The following is a 21800-nucleotide window of genomic DNA, read 5'->3' on the forward strand; positions in this document are numbered from 1 at the left end:
GCTCAAGAAAGGACTTAGCCAAATCTTTCCACGATTTAATATTAGCTCTACTCAGCTGGTTATACCACCGGATTGCCGAGCCAGTTAAACTTTCCTGAAAGCAGTGTATCAACAATTGATCGTCCCCTATGTATCCGGTCATCTTCCTACAAAACATCGTGATATGCGCAGAGGGACACTTGGTACCATCAAACTTCTCAAAGTCAGGAACCTTGAACTTTAGAGGCAATACCATATCAGGAACTAGACTTAACTCCTTTGCGTCAAATCCATAGACACTGGTATCTTCCTTCATGGCTCTGACCTCTCTTTCTAACTGCTTCCATTTCTCTTCCAACAGATTGTTTTGGTCCTTCTTGGCTTCTTCATCAAGGTCCGGAACTTGATGATATTGATGTTCTTCCTGATATGAACTAGATCCAGGTTGTACGCTAACAGAAGCACCGACTGGATTAATATGCACCTTCCCGACATGAACATGGGTCACTTGAACATTCTGAGATTGTTCTGGGGTTAACCCTGGATGATGAAGTGGGTCTTCAGTTACACCTTCTGGCATAGGGCTTTTTCCATGTTCTGGATTTCTTCCTTCCAACATACCCGCAAACTTAGCAAACATCTCCTTTTGGGCATTCATCATATCTTCTTGCATTTTCTTGATATTATCTTGTAACTCCAACTGAGCCTTCTCAATTTGGGAAAGTTTGTCTTCCATAACTTTCTTCCTGGTTCTGTAGATATGCTTGGGATTTTCCAGTATTACTCTGTCACAGAGTTATTTTGTTAACATTATTGTTTATTAAATAATATGATTTATATGATTATGAGTGAATAAAATGCGATGCAAAAAATTAAATGTATTAAAAATGCATATGCAAAATGCAGGGTGTTGATCCTGGAACGACTCCTTAGAACAACTCTTTATATTAGAACGACGTTTAATTACAAAGTTGAAACATATCACAAATAAATCTGCACCATCTCTCCAATTTGCTGTACATGTGCTAGCAACTCTACGATCTTCTGGTTTTCTTCAGCCTCGGGATCCAGTTCTTCAGTCACATCAGCAGCTTCCTCGGATAAAATGACCAAATATTGAGCTATTCTCCGCGCATGTCCTAAGTAACAAGCAATAAGGTATTCTCTTTGCTTAACTCTCGCCTGAGCTCGCTCCCATCGAAAACGCCATTGTATATCCCCCTCATAAGGAACTATCGATAGCTCACTTGCTTGTCTCTGAAAATCTTGAACCATGGCTTCAAGCTCACTCACTTGTTTTTTCAGACTTTCAACCTCCCCCTGGCTCGAGCTACCTTCCCTGTTTCGGTATCGTCGTAATGCAGTCTCTAAACTTGAAATTTTCTCCTTCAACTTCTCATTCTGGGCTTGACTCTTTTGTAACCGCTGCTCTAAAGAAACCTTTTTTTTCGATAAAATCTTCACTTGATGCCTGCTTTGCTTGAGCTCTTCTTGACTCTCTCCGGCTACTCTTTTGAGGCTCGCCACCTCTTGCCTCAATTCGACAGACTTACTCGAGCTAGAACCTGCCTGAGCTTTTACCATTCGCTAATAAGTTGATCGAAGATCGTCAAAGTCTAGCCGAAGTTGCTTCTCTACTTTTTCAATTCGATCTGCTCTACTCTTCTGAATGTCGATCTCCAATCCCTTTTGATACACTTCATCTTCCAGTTTCTGCAAAGTCATTCTCCATTGTCTCCGTTCTGCTTCGAAATTGCGTTTGGCTAACTCTAATGGAGATGGCACCACTCTCAACTGTTCCTCTATTGGCTGAATATTTTCAGGATTCACTATCGGGATGTTATCGTTTACTCGACCGCTTCTCCACTGCTCGTACTCTTGAGATAACCCGAGGTCATAGGTGAACAAATTCACGCGACGAGTTTGCTTCCAGGCCTCAGCAACCCCTTTAACTTTACCCTTATACTGATCTCCTTTGAATGCAAAATCTGATCCTACCAAGTCCCACGTGGCTGGAATGAACTGCCTCGATCCATACTGTCTGGAAACTAGTAGTGGTACATACCCAACAGAACCCCATATACCTGGCAAAGGAACCCAATCTCGCTCTCCACATCGGTAAAGTATATCCGAAGAGGTATTCTACGAAGCTCGCCACAAAATATCTCCATCTCTGATATCCTTGAAGATGACCATCCATTTTTCTTCGGTGAAGCCCCCAGGCCATTCTTTAGAAAGAAAATCTTTCAAAGGCGAAAACCCCTCTATAAACACTCGTCCTGGTGCTCTTTCAACATGTTTGAAATGACTCAGAATCCACACTAGCAGCAAAGGCGCACATCCTATAAAGCGTCATTCTCCCTCGCGCCTACAAGAACTCAAAGACCGGAAAGTCTCAGATAAAATGGCTGGAACAGGATCCACGCGTTTGTCTAATCTTTCAAACAAGTCAACGACAGATACGTCTACATATCCTAGTACCTTTGGAAAAATAACGAGCCCATAAATCCCTAAAGCAAACAAGTCAAGCTTCTTTCTCTTATCAGGATGATGAGCAATTACTTCTTTCAAAGCAGACCAAGAAATGCACTCACTGTCTCCTTTCTTCTTGATGTTTCTAACTACCCAATCTTCACTCATCCCGGTCATCAATAATAATTTCTTCTTAAATGAATGAGTGACTGGCAACTTGGTATATATTCTATCTATCTGGGACCTCGGACAACGGACCAAAGCTTGATACTCCTCTATTGTTGGTGTTAGATCGACTCTACCAAATGTAAAACAACCATAAGCCGGATTCCAGAACTGCGCCAATGCTCTAAACAGATTTCGGTCAATAGGAATATCTAGAAGATAAGGAATATCACCGTACAACTGATAAAACATCTCCTTATCGGCTGCTTCCCATCTTCCCCATATCTCCTTTAGCTCACTTAGATCATTTTGACGCACATTGATGTGAGTATAACCAAATAACTCCGACACATATCCAGGCATCACGCTGTCCCCATTGGTCAGTTGGGATTATTTCGACCACCTCAGAACATCGGCATTGTCCTCAACCTCTTTCTGAACCGTTTGTTCCATATTACTGGCCTTCTATATGGACATCGATCCCAAATCAACACCATGTAATGGATCGTGCAATGCAAAACAGAAAAGAAACAAGGCAAAGATAACAAAAGATCGGTTAGTAAACATAAAGCAATTAAATCGGGATAATAATTTGTTCAAGAATCTTACCCACATGCTGGCTACCCAATCATGCTTTATCAGATCCTACCCAACATGATATCTACCCCCATGCTTTGTTATTCACAAAAATAAATCCTAACCGCATGATATCTAATTCGCATGCTTATTTAAAAAATAAACCTAACCGCATGATATCTAGTTCGCATGCTTGTTCGAAAAATAAACCTAACCGCATGATATCTAGTTCGCAAGCATTTATTCGAAAAACGAAAATAAATGACTCAAAAAAAAAACTTTTCCTTGTGTACCCTCCTCACGGGATTCTTAAGGTTCGGGTTTGGTTCAACCTAAGTTCAGACTCTATGTTCACTATATGCCGGGTTAGGTTCTAAAGTAATAGGTTCTCGAATTGTCTTTGTCGGTGCCCCTTTGGGCTGCCGAACCCTCAATCCTGGCCCATCACAGGCTTTAGGGGATCGAGTTCAATTTCGAGGGAACACACCTCCTTATGTCTATGCGGAGGTGAATACCATCACGAGGACCATAAGGCGTGAGCTCCAGGAGCGATCCACTATCCCATGCGGAGGTGAAAACCACACGAGGGCATAGTCTCTCACTCCTACTTAATTAGGACGGAGCGGGGTTTTAGCTCATGTTATGATAATGCAGCTGTGCAGTGTGTGAGGAAAAGCAAAAAAACAATTAATAAAAACACTCAAAATCAATTCCCAAAACACACAATTATTCTGAAATCATTAGCAAACAGATCAGTACAACTATTTAATTGTCAATCAAATTAAATTAAAAAAAATCAAAACACAAACAAAACTTATTAAAAACCAAACAAGGGATCAAAAATCAAATTAAAACGAATTTGTAATTTTCAATTGCAAAGACAATTAATTAATCGACTATCGGCCTGACTCTCTAAAAAAAAGGTCCCCAGCAGAGTCGCCAAGCTGTCGAAACGATTTTTTTCTTAAAAGTGAGAAAATGTGAGATTTTGAAAACCACATTAATTTTTAATTTATCTCTTTCAATTGATTTTTAATTTAAAAACAAATGTGATTTAAAAACCTTTCGTTTCGAAAAATATTGGATTTCCTTTACGATCGAAAAATATGGTTCGAAGAGTCGCCACCAATCTTTAATTAGGGTGTGATTGGGCACCCAAAAAAATTCTGTCATTTTAAATAAAAATTGATTTTAATTAAAACCACAAATTGAGGTCTGCATTACCAAAATCTGAGTTCGGGAGTCGATTACGTGTGGGGAAGGATTAGCACCCCCACAACGCCCTAAATCGGTACCTAGTCGATTAATTAATGTCTTTACAATGAACTTTACAAATTCGAATTTAATTTGATTTTTGATCCCATAAAACAATGATGTAAATTTAAAACATTCAACAACACTCAAATAAATTAGATTAAAATTACCGAGTCGTTTTAGAAAGATAAAGAGTGTTCGATTATTTACAAATATCGAGACCAGATCTTAAAAGCTATAACAACCTTTTCTCGATAAATTTAAATAAACGAACACTTCCTTTTCTTTCGTTCCCAAATTTTAAGTGACGGTTCAATTTTTTTTGTTTCACTTTCGGGATACACTTTTAATTTAAAATCATCAAAACGGTCCTCTAATCAGTTAAGACAGACCACTCAAGACAATTTTAAATTAAAAGGGTATTACCCTTAGTCCGATTATGTAATAAGTCGAGTTATGCAAATGAGGTTAGCATGCAAATTACAATACCACTAATTAATAAAATGATATAAGTAAACAAAACAAATGTAATTATAGAAAATAATATTTAATACATTAAATATATTAAAAACCAATAAAATTTAATATTCTAATGACTTTTTAAAAGCAATGCTAATATCCGTAAGGTTAATTTATTTAAAGAATTTTTTTAAAAAAAACCATTAATAAATATATATATACATATGTTACAAATTACTTAATTATTAACAAAAATTACTTAATATAATTATAATTTATTAAAATCCATGTAAAATCTATTTAATTAAACACTATTTTTTCATAATACCCTTATACATATATTATCATGATAAAATAATAATAATAATAATAATAACCTAAGGAAAAAAATAAATGGATACATAACTTTGAAATTAAAATCATAAATTTAATATAAATCAAGTCCAAATATATAAACTATCACATTCCATGTACTGAAATTAAAATAAATCCCTAATCTCATATTAGACTAAAATGTAATTCTCAAAATAAATATCATAAATGTATAAAAAATGAAAATTCAAAACAATTAGATTCAAGGGGCTAAAATTAAATACTCACAAAAATTAATGGTGGAATCAGAAGCTAAAAAAAATCAACACATGGACCAAATAATAGTTTCATCCTAAAATATTAATGGCTAAACACTAATTAACCCAAATATCTTAATATAAAAGCTAAATAAAACTAAACCTAAGTAGATTTACACGCAAGAAGCCCCTGCCGCCAGCTTCACTATCCACTCTCTTTTTCAACTCTCTCCTTCACCATTTTCCTCGCCTGTGGAAGAACCACAAAGGCCAAACCAACCTTAACGCATCGGTTTACCCTCTAGACTATAAACCCGAAGCTAAATCTCACTAAACCGCCCACTAAACACCGTGAATGACCCTCGACCTTTCGTTTACTTCTATCTTCGGCGACCTACTACGGCGAGACTCTACTTCTCCGGCGATCTAACAAGACCAAATTCCCAACTCCGGTAAGAACTCAAAACCTTCTCCTTCCTCTAATTTATTTTACTGATCGTCGTTTTAATCTCAGACTTACATGGTTTCATAACACTAACCCTAATCTTTATCTCCATCAATTTAACCCCGACCGACTAGGATGTAACTACCAAATCTACCGCCATCCACATCTAAGGTAATTTTCTAATTCTTTTCTCTGCTATTTTTTTATGATTTGAAAGAAAAACCACAAGCCACGTATAACATTGCTGAGTATTTTGAAAAATAAAGAAAGTAACGAAAGTAACCTGCTTATGGATTGCTTATATTGCCTTCGAAAGAGATAGGGAAGACCCCTGTTATACTACTTCTTGATCTTTGAATACTGAAAAAAATGTTGTTTACACCCTATTTTATCTGTTGCTCTGCTGTGTAAAACGAATGAAAAACAAAGAAAGAAAAAAAATCTTTCGTGCTTCTCCTCTCTTGTGTCCCCCCGTTTCCAGTCGTTAATCCCCTCTGTATATATAAAAAAAACTGCTAAAAACCAACATTAACCTCTATGTTTTCCTCTGTAATCAATTGTCGTCCATTGGGCTTGAATTGGGCCTGGAACTGGTTCAAGGTCGGGTTAGGTTGTGATTGTTTCGAGTCTGCTTCGACTAGGCCCCGGATAAAAACGAGCATCTACACTATTAAATTACAAAAGTATCATGGTCATCTACATGATAAATACCAAGTATCTCCGAATAATATATGGATCCTCTAGTGTGTTCATTATGTGACTTGTAAATGTTTTACTTGTTTTAAAACGTGATTTTTCGAAATCACTGATTTAGTGATCTATTGGTTCATGAGCTATGGTTACTTGAAATATGTTATCTGGTTACCTATTTTCACTATAAAATATGATCATTCCTGATTTATGGATCATGGAATCTATTGGTTAGGATATTGTATTTTGGAGGATCAACTCGGTCAAATCGGTAATTCCTTATATAGGTTTAGACTGATCAAGCTGGTAATTCCTTACAGGCCTAAGGTGATCCTTGGGTAGGCTTCGAGGCCCCGATTAACTTTCTTGGGTAGGCTCTTAGGCCCTAAGGCATTCCATTAGGTAAATCATGGGATTGCATATGGTGTATTGGTGGAGGGCATTTATGTGATTTAAATAATTACATGATCATATATTTACTATATACTACTGGATCATTATTTTGATATTAAAGTTACTGCTCAATCTGATTTCTACTGAGTACTGTATGGGTAGGCTGGAGTATGCAGGTTCAACTTGACTAAATTGGTAATTCCTCATATAGGTTCAAACCGATCGAGCTGGTAATTCTTTACAGACCTAAGATGACCCTTGGGTAGGCTTCGAGGCCCCGAGAAACTTTCTTGGGTAGGCTTTCAAGCCCCAAGACACTCCCTTAGGGTGGCTTTTATTCTGTGTGCTTAGGGTAAATCCTTATGGATGCAATTCTGGGGAAATTGCATAAAGGTGTTCCTGGGTTTTACTATAGTTTTAAAAATATGTTTTAAATTATTATAGTTTTAAAAATATGTACCCTTTTCACTAGTATATGGTTGGAACGCACTAGACATCCTTTTCTGATATCCTGAAAACTCGGTCATCTGAATATTTTGTATGAACTGAAATCTTCATGGCTTTTACTCTAAAAAATATAAGTGGAACCTCAGCTTATCCCGAAAACCTGTAAACTTCTAAATAGATAAGGAATTTTTTATGTTTGCCTATTATCTTCATGTCCTTCAATATCACTTGGTAGTTCTGTATTACTGAGCTTCCCAAAACTCACTCTTTTACTCACCATTTCAAGTTAAAAGAATCAAACAAATGCAGTTATCGACTTCAGTAAAGGAGTTCCATCGACGTTGCTTGCGGAGTACGATGTATGTGATTAAAGGACATGTAGGTTATACCCTGTTTTTATATCTGAGTATGAAAATCTATTTTATTTTTGGATATTGTTAAATTCTATTTTTAATATGTAAATTGTTTTATGATATTACACACTTTAATATAAATTTTAATTTTCTGAGATTTTTATGATGGACCGCTCCGGTGGCCCTAATGTGACACATCGAATCGGATCGGATCACCCGTATCGGTATGTGAGTGATACTATCAATCTCATATTTTAATTATTAAAAATGTAATTTACGATTTTTGTCATAAAAAAAGTTAAGTCCTACTAGGGTATACCACAAGTCTAGAAGGCTAACAATGATATTTATAGGTCACTCACGAGATGCTTTGGTTATATAAACTTGAAGGAAAAGAGTTATCCCGTCAAGGCATGCCACAACTTACATATTACCAGTCAAATAAAATTAAGTGGTAAAGTCATGCATTAAAATCCAATCAAAAACCATTTCAGAGTCCATCAGATAGTTGAGAAGAAAAAAGAATTTAGCATTAGTTTCCCAGAATAAACAACCCTCAAAGCAAACACTAAAAGACCTTACCATAGTGTTATTTCTCCTGGAATTTCTATGCATAAACAACTTTTAACAACACCAATGGAAACCCAGAATCGTCTAAAAGTCATTGTTTCATTATTAACACTACCAGACAGAGCCGTGAAATGCACAATAGAAGTGGGATCCAGATGCAATTATGTTACATAATGTCGAATTCTGTACTGACAAATGATAGCACTAAAGAAGGTACATGCAGCATGTTTATGACACAGATTATGCCTAAATGGGACACTGAACTGAACATTCCATGATTAAATTTCCCTAAGCCGGTCAGTTAAAGAATTTACTAACTCCTTGAAGCCTAAACAGAGTCAACCAATCATCTAGAAACTTCAATACGTGAAGGCTTAAGTTTTCCATCAACACTTTTCGGATCCTGTTCGGCAGCAGCACCAACGCTATGCTCTTTTAAACCAGAACAATCAGTACCGCCGTTTATTGCTTCAGTCTGAGGTTGAATGTCATGTGCAGGCTGATCAACATTGTCACCTTTCCATTTCCCATCAACTCCGGTTTTCATAAACCCATTGAACCCACCTGCTGCTGCACCCATGAGACCAACCCCGCTGTTCATATAAGCAGGATAGACGGATGGACTGCCGTAAGGCAGCGGGTAAACTCTAGGTCCTAGCATTACAGGGGCATATAAAGGGCCTCTAGGAGTAGCTTGAGTGACACCATAAGCAACCCTACTGTAGCCTACCATAGGGTACCCAGAGCCATAAACACCTGTGGCTGTACCATATAAATAATCCCCAACCGGATTACAGGCGGGAGGAGGAGCATAGCCAGGAAACATTCCATATCCAGAACCATTTGAAGTGAACTCAACAGCCTGAAAACCATTATAAGGAGACCCCCTTACAGCACCAGGCTTCATGTTTTGATTACTGTAACTACCATTACTTCCCTCTTTTGGAACTGCACGCTTGACTTCCACGAGCCTATTATTCAACTCATGAAAATTCTTCTGCATTACGTTCTCCACAGACTCCTCTGAGTCAAAAGTAACAAACCCGAATCCCCTAGGCCGGTTAGTCAAACTGTCATGCATCACAACAACATCTGTTATCCTACCAAATCTTTGGAAATAATTCCTAAACTCTTCCTCGGTTAAAGTAGCAGACAAACCCCCTACAAAAAGTTTCTTAGTCCTAAAGTTACTGTCAGCAGCATCATTACCATTACCATTCATACAGAACCCACCATTCTGTTGTTGGTTCTGGAGTTGATCGCTTCGGGGTATCGCTTTTTTCACTTCTACCTAGAAATCCCATTCATAAATCATATGCATTAAACAACCTAAAATACCTGCAAGCTATCATTTCCACAAACAAATTTAAAACCTTAAACTTCATTCTAAATACAATTCATCAATGTCTAACAGTGAGAAAACAGAGTATAAAATGAAGGTGCGATACAAGAGAGTTTGGAACTGACCGTTCTCCCTAGGATAACATGGGTGTCTTGAAGAGCTTTATCAGCTGAGGAAGATTCAGAGAACATAACAAAGGCGAATCCACGAGGGCTTTTCGTGTTCCTGTCTTTAGCTACAACTGAGCTCAATACGGTACCGTATTTGCCGAAATGATCCATGAGAATAGCTTCACTTGTCTCCCGAGATATCCCTCCCACAAACAGTTTGCCTTTATCAGACTCCATGCTAAGCTAAAGCCCTAGTCCCCAAATCCCTAGATACTGAAACAAATAACAAATGATAAAATTTCCCGAATGCAACAAAGCACGAATTACATTACTTTTTTTGCAAAGGAGAAACCCTTATTGCAGTGAGAGCAGTAGAAACCCTAACCCTAAACCACAAGAGAGTGGAAACCCTAGAACTCCCAAATACAGCAGAGTCCCGAAATTCCCAATTGGAGAAGGACCCCATAATCATAAATAAGTAAAAACAAAAACCCTAAAGAAGCAGAGCATTATAATCTTGTATTTGACGAGTAATGAAACAGGTGAAAAGGCTGCAATCTGTTTCGAAGAAGAAAGGGTTAAAAATGAGGGTGGGAATTATTTACAATTTCTGGGCTAACAAGTTGGGCCTCATTAAGGGCTGTGAATCGCTGGCTTATTGGGAATTGTACAATTAAATTTCTTTTTAGGTAAAGTACACAAAATGGTCACTAAACTATATTGAAATTATCTTTTTGGACACTAAAGTTTTAAAAGATACAATATTATTATTAAAATTATCAAATTATTATAAAATGATCGTTCCATCTTAGGGGCACTTAATGAGTTGAGCAACTCGTGAGTAGCTCGAACTTGACTCGGTCAAAGCTCGCTAAAAGCTCGACTCGAACTCAAACTCGAATCGAGACCTTAATGAGTTGAGTCGAACAAAGTCTAAATTGACTCGATAAGTTCGCAAGCAACTTGTTAAATTTTTATATAATTTTTTAATAGTTATCTTCAAAAATTATTTCATTAAAAATTACTAATTTACTAATAAATAATAAAAAAATTATAAATTGCTAATAAACAAAAAAATAAATTATTAATTAATATTTTACTAATCTATCAATTTTCTAATAAACAACAAAAAAAAATAAATTATTAATTAATATTTGGCTACACTAAAAAATCAAACCTTATTTATTATTTTATTGTATTTGTGGATTACTGTTTTGGAGTTTAGACTTTGAAATCACTTCATACACTCTTTTGATAAATTTTTTTGTTAAATTTATTAATTTATGTTTATATTAAGTTCTATATAGTATTAGTAGATTTTACTAATAGTTAAGAAAATAAGATAAAAATTTCAGTAAGCTTAACTAACAACGAGGCAAGCAACTAGCTTAACGAGCAACGAGTCGAACAAAAAATTTTCTTAACAGGTACGAATCGAGCATTACACAAATCGTGATCGACTAGCTCAATAAACACCTCTACACCATCTCATAAAATAGTGATAAATTTTTATAGACGATTTAAAAACATTTTATAATAATTAGTTAATCTTAATAGATATTTTGTATTAATTTCATAAAATTCAATTATCATTTTGTAGCTGATTATAAAGTTCAATGATTTTGTAATTTTTTTATCAATACGGGTAAATATAAGATAATATCTATTGAAAGATAATTATAAATTATTTAACATTAAACGCTCGTACCTCTAATATTTTTAGTGCTCGAATTCATAACTTAAAAGAATAACAACACTTTTTTTTCCCGCACGTCACTTGTTTCATGCAATGATTTTGTAATTTTTAAAACTTCAATAATAAAAAATTATTTCAATCTAGTTTAGTAATCATTTTCGTACTTTGCCCATTTCTTTTTCACCGTGTTTATGATTATTATTACTTGGGTAGACTATAAAGTTCATCACTCAACTTTTGATTGTATTTCAATTTTGATCACTAAATTTTATAAATTTTAATTTAGTCAATAAACTTTCAAATTGTTTTGTTTTTCATCACTCAAAGCTAACAATTGCCACCAGATTTGTATCAATGAGAATGAATAAGCACTATGTGATGAAAACTTTTGTCTATATATGTGATGAAAAGTCTAAGAACTGTAAAAACAAACTAAACGACAATTACCTTCTTCGTAGCGGAGCATGTAAATACTTTTCCCTAAAAGAACAAGATGATAAAGCCGACCTCACTTGGAGGGCTTAGATTTCAACTTCTTCGTGCGTTTGACTGGAGGATGCATGTTCTTTTTTACTTTTCGGACCTTTTTCACAGGTTTAGCTTTGTTCGTCATAAGAGGCATTTCCCTTATAGGGCCTGGAGGAATTCCTTCCTTAAGCGCACTTCCTCTCGGAGTAACAGAAGGTGGTATTCTCAAGCTTAGTGGCGGTAAAGGGCTGTGTGGCTTCCAAACCAAAGTTGTTGTTCATTGAAAATCTTACCCACTTTGTGCTCTTCTCACAAGGTTTTCCAGTTTCATCCACTTCACCATCCTCTTGATTGGTTTGCTCCCCATTCTGAGATTTTTTTCCATCCATATTTCTTTCTCTTTCTCTTCTTGGAGAAGGCACCATTGACTTTCGGCAAAACGCAGGCACTTGCAACATCATCATCCAAGCCTACTTCAGTAGCAACCTTTTCAAACTGGAGCTGAAGGTTTGCAATCACGGGTTCGGTAAATGTTATTGAATCCCAATCACCGTTTTGTTATTTGAACCAGCACTTTCTGCAGGTACTGTAACAACATTCTCCTGGTCGCCGGAGCTACATTCAGCATCCTTGTTTTTCTTAGTCTTTTTATCACTGCCCACAGTCACCTTCTTCGCCTTCTTGCTCTTCTTTGAAGCTTTCTTGACAGAACCATTAACATTAAATTCGACCGGCTCCAAAGCACCATTGGAGCTATCCACTTCCGTCTAACTAGCAATAGGTATCAAGTCAGGCACCTCATCTTCTTCATCCCATTCTTTGCACTCAGGAGTCGAAATATGAACACCCGATGAAGCTAAATCCTTCTCCAACTTCGAGAATTCCTCATGTAATCCTAACAGAACTTTTCTATTACCCTGAAAGCAATCCACTAAAGAACCCAATTCATAGAACTTTGTACAGAATCTCATCACCGAACTAATCATCCCCAACACAACAACTTCTTTGTGTTCATCGACCTCGTCAATAGGCCTCTCAAGTTCCAACAATCTCCTACCCATTTAAAAAAAACATCAAACACGTTGCTTTTAGTCTTCCCAACCAAAACTTTATCCCTTACTTTACTCATGCCAGCAAAGGCGATTTGACCAAACTGACACCCTTTAATCAAATATTTCTCTTTTTAGTACCGTTTGTTCTATATTTCTCGAAGTGGCATCCTTTCGGCTGAGGTGGCGAAAGGCGCATCCTCGGGGACGCGCTTTACCTGGTTTTACGCTGAAGTGGATGCCACGTGTGAAAGGCGCATCCCCGGGGACGCGCTTCACCTTTATTTGTTGATTCAGTTACCACGTGTGAAAGGCGCATCCTCAAGGACGCGCCTTTCATTAAATGTCTTAAATGCCCATCGGATTTTTCTCCAATTACCCCTCCTCCTCCCCTATATAAACCCTCTCAACCCCCCTCATTCTTTACACCAAAATCTTCTTCTCCTTTCTTATATAACTTAAATTCTCTAAATCTTTGAGTTTTATATTTCTTATTAGTGGTAAGAAATTTATTTTTCAGTTATTTTTTAAATAGTTATTATATTTTTATATTAATATAATTATATAAATATTATTTTTTATTAAAATAATATTTATATAATTATTATTTATTTAAATTTATTAGTTAATTATTTTTTGTGCTAATTATTATTTTTTGTCTACAGTTATAATGGAAAGTGAAATGCTACTGCGATTGGATGCTGACCATATCTCCAGACATTTTAGCGATATGGTAATATTTTTTTATAATTAATGTTAATATTTATTGTTATGTTTAATTTAAATTTATTATGAATTTATATTATTTTTAATTTTTTATAATACATATTGTTTAGGATACTGATCGTATTTTAGAGACATTTATTAAAAATCCACGTATACCGACACCGGAACGTATTTTGCCATTTTTGGCTTCTGCCGGGTTCGGATATATTGCAACAATCATTGGCGGTTGCAAACTCGAACATGTCCTAATTTCTGCATTGATTAAGAGGTGGAGGCCCGAGACACACACTTTTCACCTACCATGTGGAGAGGCTACAATTACATTGGAGGATGTCTCTATGCATCTGGGGCTTCCAGTTGACGTAAATATGATGTGTGATATGGCGGATGGTGATTGGCAGTCAATGTGCATTGATTATCTTGGAGCTGCTCCGCCAGAGTTTAATGGAGGTAGAATAGTTTTATCTTGGTTGAAAGCTAATTTTGAGGTTTTAAATGAAAATACTTCAGATGATCAAGCAAAGGCATGTGCTCGGGCATATATTCTACGAATAATTGGAGGAATATTGATGCCCGACAAATCTCACAACCAGGTGCATTGTATGTGGTTGCGGCATTTGATCGATTTTGATGAAGCTGGAAGATATAGTTGGGGCGCTGCAGTTTTGGCATTTCTCTTTAGAGAAATGTGTCGGGCGACGAATTATAAGAAAACTGTTATCGGTGGATGTCTCCTGCTTCTGCAATCATGGGCGTGGTTCCGCATGCCTTTCTTATGCCCGATCTTGAATGAACCATACGTATTCCCCTTATTGTTGAGGTAATTATCGAACTAAATTTTGATTTAAATATTTTTAATTAAATAGGGTGATATTTAGTTTATATTATATTTCATAGGTGGTCGATGAAAAGAAAGAACCATAGTAGTATACCTATTGGGTTAGAGGAATTTCGTCTACTTATTGATACAAAAGATGGGTCTGAGGTATGTTTTTACACCTGTTTAAATATTAATATTTTAATTTAAAATGCTAGATATAATTAGAATATTTTATTTATTTGATTTGTATATTTATATTTCAGTTTCAATGGATACCTTATGCGAGCGATGAAGTGAAGACTTGCATCCCACCCCACCTTGATAGGTCATTAGAGGTTTGGATATCGGTTATACCTCTTATATTTTATGCTATTATTGAGTGGCATCCAGTTGATCGCGTGCTCCATCAATATGGTTGTTCGCAATATATTCCTGGAGCACATAGGAATTTAGACAACGTTCATAACATAGATAGACGAGGAAAGAAAGATGTTAACTGGGTGGTGAGACACAGAGATTGGATTGCACTTTGGGAGAACCGGTATGCACAGTTGGCCCCTCGAGAATATTACGCTGAAACTGGTCATATGATTACGGATAACTATATGGATTGGTTTAATGAAAATGGGAAGTCGTTTCTACTTTCGCCAGAAGCACGAGGGGTTAGCATTCTTAGGCGTCGAGAAAGACGTCAACCGTCTCAGTATCATCGTCCTCCGACGCATGGACGGAGAGAAGGTGCTACCGGTTCTGCATCAGTCCCACCACAACATCCTTATCCACCGATGCCACAATGGTACATGCCCAACCCTCCACTTCAGATGCCATCTCCTAAGGGGTATATGCCAAGCCCACCAGTTCATATGTCATCTCTGCAGGGTTACATTCATAGCCCGCCAGGTTACATGCCTAGCCCGCAGGGTTTTATACCATATGGAGGTGCATATACGGCTATGTTTAATGATCCAGCATATGGTTCATATGCATCTTATTTAGTTGGTGGTGCTTCTCCTCAGACACCTCAATCTCCATCTGGATCACAGACATCGATGCCAATGTTTCCACAGTTTTCACAGTTCCCGGGGAGCGGTGGGATGATTACTAGCACTCTTCCAGGGTCGTTATTTTATACAGGCCCTTCAGCCTCTTCAGCGTCATCTACGCCAAATATCCATGCTCTCATGTCATTGCAGCTTGCTCACATTCGCATTTGGACTACAAAAATTATGTTGATCCCGTATACCAACTTTCACAAGTATTCAAGGTATATGAATTTGAGTTTCCGTCCATAGGAAACGAAAGAGACCCAGATGAGATTCAAACTTGGCTTACAATTGTACCAGATCCATTGCTATTGAGGGACTCAGGTCGTCCAAAATCTACCGGTATATATTGTGATATAGATATTTGGGAGAAGTCAACAGAACAAAAACGATGTGGGCATTGTAGAAACATCGGACACAATAGAAAAAAATGTTCAGCTCTATTATCATTACATAATTGTTAACCCTTATGTAACCTAATATTCTATTTAAATGAATGTTTTTGTTTCTAATATTTAAATGTAATTGCATTTTCTATAATTTCTCAATGTATAATAATAATAACAAATTAAATGTGTAATTATACTAATTTTATTAACTTATGCATCAATATTTTGGTTAAATAATAATAACAGATGACTAGATTGATAATATTTAAATAATTAAGTGATCAAATTAATAGATCGATAATCAAAATAAAAAATAATAATATAACCATACGTGTAATATAATAATTTTATACATTTTTCATACAACTATAATAAAATAAAAATTAGTTTTCATCTGTTGTTCTATCCGATTAATGTGGATAATACACTCTACCTTTAACACACATTAAAAAAAATACATTCGATAATTATTAAATTATAACTGAAACAATTTACATAATATATTATTAATTTATAATAACAATAAAAATAAAATTTTTATTATTAAAAAAAATACCGCATGGCAACTGAATCAACAAAATAAAGGTAAAGCGCGTCCCCGGAAATGTACTTTTCACACGTGGCATCCAACTCAGCGTAAAACCAGGTAAAGCGCGTCCCCGGGGAAGCGCCTTCGCCACCTCAACCGAAAGGATGCCACTTCGGAAAATATAGAACAAACGGTACTAAAAACAAAAATATTCGATTAAAGAATGTCAGTTTGATCAAATCGACTCCCGCAAAGGAGTCCAATAAAATCTCAAGAACCTCGTTTTCAACAGGAAGGGCCTCAGTTCCTCAATAAAAATCTAAACAATGTGATAATTAACACCATTCCCTTGAAACTCGTCATCAGCTAAAAATGTTCCATCCACTAAAACCCTAATCCAACGACGCGCAAAATCCGAATCCCACTTCCATCTCTTTAACGTGGTGAAAAAAGAATTCAGAAACCTACGAGAGGTAAAACTTATGTAACCTTAGCTTATCAATTCCAGTCCACTCACGACGCATCGTGAGAAGAAAAACAGAGAAATATTGCAAGAGAAACCCGGTTCGAGCTTCGGGAGAACCGAAGAAAGCTTTTCGAGGAGGTCGGACTGAACCGGAAGCTTGTCTGCGTGCCAAACGCAGAAAAAGAGACCTTTCCAGATCCTCTTTATCTCTTCATCGGAGACTTCGGTTCGGGAAGGAAGCCAAGTGTTGAGGAGTGACCGTACGGCTCGGTTTCGGGTCGAGTTTTCACAAGACGCTAGTTGATTGATCAGGGTCCGGCTTTATCCGGATCCAGTCATGTTGAGCCGGTTTGAAAAAGGAGTTGAATAAACTGAAAACAAACAATTGGATTTAGATGTTCAGAAAAATGGTTTGTAATCATCAAGAGGAAACAGAAAACGTCGGAATCGGAAGTTTATGTCTATTTTGCAGCTAAAAAGGAGTTAGATATCAAATAAACCTTAGTTTTCAAAAGGCTTAGAGCCTTAGACAGCAATTTGACCCCTAAACTATTCTCAAATTTTCATTTTGATACTTTAAGTTTTTTTTCTTAACGCGGACCTCAACGTTTTTATGGTAAAGTATACAAGTGGTCCTCCGACTATAGGATGATGCTTTGTTGAGCCCTTGACTATTAGAAGTTACAAAATGATCTCCTGACTATTGGGCATTGCTTTGTTGAGTCTTCTAATTATTAAAAATTATAAAATGATCATTCAACTATTCATATGTTCCAAACTAACCCTTTTTCGTTAAAAAGTTAATTGCAGTATGAGTTGAACGTTAATCTGTTAACTGAAATATGATCCTAAAATCTCAAAAGACTATCATATCCTAGTAAGTATGTTAACGTCTAGCTCAAACGACCTCCAATTTTGAATAGAAAATGATGAGTTTGGAACATATGAATAATCGAGTGACCATTTGGAAACTTTTAATAGTTGAGGGACTTAACAAAGTAACGTCTTATAATCGAATGACCATTTTGTAACTTTCAATAGTTGATAGACTCAACAAAACAACACTCTATAGTTGGGGACCATTTTTATACTTTATCTTTTTTTTAATAATTTGGATAATTACAAAATAATATTTATTTATACTTTTTAACCATTAACAATTTATACACCTTATAAATATAATTATTCAAGCTCGAAAAAAATACCTCTTTAACTATAATACCACTCAATAAGTTCATACCATTTAAACAACAAAGAATATTCCAATCTTGCAAGAGAGCCTAAACTGGCATGTCTACAATGGTTTCATACCATTTAAACAACAACATTCAATTCCGTATTTTATTTAATTAATTTTACAATAAATAATGATTAAAAAACGATTTGAGTAACTCGATATATATAAAATATTAATTATGAAAATTATTATTGAAAATCTACTTTCAGTGACATAAATAAACCCTAAATTACATCAAACTGTATCATAAACCTATAAAGATACACTTGTAAAACAGCTTCTCTTCGGTATTGTTTATCAACAACCTGAATTAATTATTTCAAAATTGAAATCACAAAATCTAAAATCATTTCCCTCTATTCAGGCAAATTTGTGTCACATGTATTGCCGGTTTTCTTAAGCAATAACGACAAGACAGAGATGGGTGTTGAGGTTGCCGCATCTAGTTTTTGTCATTTCCAAAATGGCAACGAAACGAATGCCCCCAAACCCCTGTTTTTATTTAACAATGCTCTTTATCAATTCTCATGGTATGGAGCAAAGTCATTCATCCACCCACTTATAGTTTATAATATTATATTTCATGGGGTGGGTCCCATCCACAAATTTCTATTCAGATTTATCTGTCAGCTAATTAAACTCTATACTAAGAATGGTAAATCCAGAAATGGCAGTGTTAGAGGGAATGTTACTGTCAAAGGAGTGTTGGCCGCCCCCAACAATTTTTGAGAGCTCTCTCAAAATGGCCTAGTTTCGAGATTCGGGTGAGTATGATATGTTTTAGAGAGTTGGGATAACATTATTGGTTTGCTCACTAACACCTCTTCTACGTTTCTTCATGGCATACAAATTTGTATAATTTACTGAGCTGGTTTAGAAGCTGACGCTCTTTCTAAGGAACATCAGTGGTTGAAAAATGCCTTAGCACAGTATATTATTCAGAGCAGCCTCAACATCAAAAGCAAAATGAGCCACAACCAGTTCTAATCCCTTTTCGTGGGAGCTCGAAGTGAAGCCGGCAGCACCCATGTCACGCTGGATTTACCCCTCCTTTTCTTTCCAACATTGCTCGGTTCTGCGTGATGATTCGTAGTTGTGTTCTTAATCTCCTTAAGTCTACGATAAGTTGAGCGAGAGGAAGGGTAATGTCAACAAGCGGGATGACCCTTTCGTAGCAACTTGTAGGAAAAACAGAGAGTAGCGTAATCAGAAGTCGACGAGAACGATGCCTAGAATGGCACAAATCTGAGTAGGAAGAGCTGTTCACGCTGTCATTGTAAGTATTCATGCAGTGGTAGCAGGGATAATGCAGTTCGAGTGTCTCATTGCTTGAAAGAAAAGGCAAAGGAGACCCATAAGACTTGGTTCTTGCAAGTTCTTCAATATCATCCTGTATGATGTTGAATTTCTACAAGAAAAGTAGAAAACCCTTTGCTATAGAATCATTTCATACCCCAAAACAACATTTAGAAGGCCAAAGCAAGGTTCACTTCAATTGCAACGTGCCTTTCTCATGGGAAAACAAGCCTGGTGTTCTCAAAGAAACAAACCAACAACATTATTTTCTTCGAAAACTGTTCCCACGACATCGGTTCATGACGTTATTTTCAAGATGTTCCTCAAGGAGAGGATTCAATAAGAAATGCGATGAACCCTTTTTGGCAGCTTCTAAGGGGTGCACCAAAAGCACTGGCAAAGTCAAGTTGGCCAAGAAAGATGGCGGAAATGTCAGAAATGACAATTTAGTTAAACTTTCTGAGGCTGTTCAACTATCAAACACCTTGTTTTTGTTTCTTATCGAGATTTCATTGTTTATTGCTTTAAGGATTTCAAAAAAAAAAAAAACTAATTAAACTTTTATTGTTTCTTGATAATCTATTTTCTTTATTTTTATATTTATTTTTTTATTTTTCTCAAAATAATACTTCAAATTAAAATTCCAAGACAAAATAAGAATTTTGTTGGGAGGGGTACACAACATGGTTTCGTTCTTATCGATTAGACAAATTTATGTGAATAGCTGATAAAATCAAAGAGAACATAACTTCCATTAGACAAAAATGATTACGCTCACGAAAATCAATCTGAACTAAGACAGGGACAAGTATAACTTCTATTTAAGATTCGAATAGAAAATAGAAATCTATGTGAATACCTGATCAAACCAAAGAGAACATAACTTCCATTTTGAACTCTGCAAACCATTTTAGCCTTAGTTTAGAGTATTATTTTCTTTAAACATCTCGAATTCAAACAATTATATCTACAAAATATAAAAGTTAAGAAATTTTCTAAATATATACTATCACAGGATCAATATGAACTAAGACAAGCACAATCGTCATGACATATATGATTGAAATAAGCAAACAACATCTTAACAGTGAAACATGAAGATCATCTCCTTCACAACTTCGTTTATAATCTCCTCTGCAATGGCGTTTCCAATCACTATCCCTATACCCTTCTGTTCTTCATAACCATTCCATTCCTGGGTTGAACCCATTACATTTGAATCCACCAATTTCATTTTCTCTTCCTTGATCTTCTTTTCTTACTGCAAAACCCTTTTGGATATCGAAAATGGCGAAGAATTAGACTTATCAGCCTCCTGTAATGTTCCTACACAACTTGGTTTGTCTGGTGTGGTTTGAACAAGTAAATTCCACAATATCGAGTCCCCCATTATCAGCTTACTCAAGAACAAGCTTTTCTGACATTGAACTCTATTGGAACTTGGAATCTGTACATAAGTAGCAAATCATTTTGCAAAACATAAAAGATAAAACAAAAAATGATTTTTCTACCTTCTTGATCATCAATGGTTCATCTACGTCTCTATCTGTGCATGAATTATACACTGTGGAAAATCTATCTGGTTCTGCAGTTTCTTGCTCATTTCTCTTCATCTCAGAAATCTTGGTCTTCAACCTTTTGATTGCAAATAACTTGTTGCATATCACAAGTTTAAGTAGTTTAGGGAAATTCGAAATACCCTTCGTCTTCTGGGTCCTCAAACACCCTCTTTCGGAAAGGTAAACCTGTAAGACGAAAGGCTCTTGCTGTTGTTTGAGGAGTTCACCGAGTTGCTTAGATGACTCAGTAGTCGCCATTGGAACAGTGTTGTTGAGCTGAGAAATGAGAAAGGTTTTTAAAGTTGAAGAAGGGGGTGCATGTGAAGGTTAATAGATGGGGGAAGACAAGACATACCTGTCAGTTTGGGACTGGACAATACCAGAAACACAAAGGAAGATTGGGTTTTTAAAGCTATGAAAGGGAAATGTGGGAGAAAGACAATCGTCAAAAGACAAAACTCTAGGCTATCTTGCTTTTATTGCTAAGGTTCCACCCCCAAACCGTTTAAAAGATTTATAACTCAGACTTTTATTATTTTGATTTTATATTATTTATTACAAAACTTCGATTTATAAAATGTTTTTGTAATTATCTTGTATGTCTATTTTAATACTATGAATTATATTTTGAAATGCAAATGAATATTTTTTTAAAATTAGAAGTTGTCTCAGCAGTTTAATGTGACACTTTAAATCCA

General features: G+C 36.0%; 1 protein-coding gene and 1 pseudogene across 1 annotated transcript; both read right to left on the bottom strand.

The window, feature by feature from the left end:
• Positions 1 to 8457: 8457 nt before the first annotated feature.
• On the bottom strand, positions 8458 to 10362 carry LOC120195195 (RNA-binding protein 1-like). Its single transcript, XM_039197278.1, has 2 exons — positions 9840 to 10362; positions 8458 to 9663 (listed from the first exon to the last, which is right to left on the bottom strand). The coding sequence occupies exons 1-2, from the start codon at positions 10059 to 10061 to the stop codon at positions 8719 to 8721; spliced, it is 1167 nt and encodes a 388-aa protein (XP_039053209.1). The 5' UTR covers positions 10062 to 10362; the 3' UTR covers positions 8458 to 8718.
• A 1666-nt stretch (positions 10363 to 12028) lies between these two features.
• On the bottom strand, positions 12029 to 20753 carry LOC120195220 (annotated as a pseudogene).
• Between the last annotated feature and the right edge of the window lie 1047 nt (positions 20754 to 21800).

This window comes from Hibiscus syriacus, unplaced genomic scaffold (genome assembly GCF_006381635.1).
Source record: "Hibiscus syriacus cultivar Baekdansim isolate YM2019G1 unplaced genomic scaffold, ASM638163v2 tig00117010_pilon, whole genome shotgun sequence".
Lineage (NCBI taxonomy): Eukaryota > Viridiplantae > Streptophyta > Magnoliopsida > Malvales > Malvaceae > Hibiscus > Hibiscus syriacus.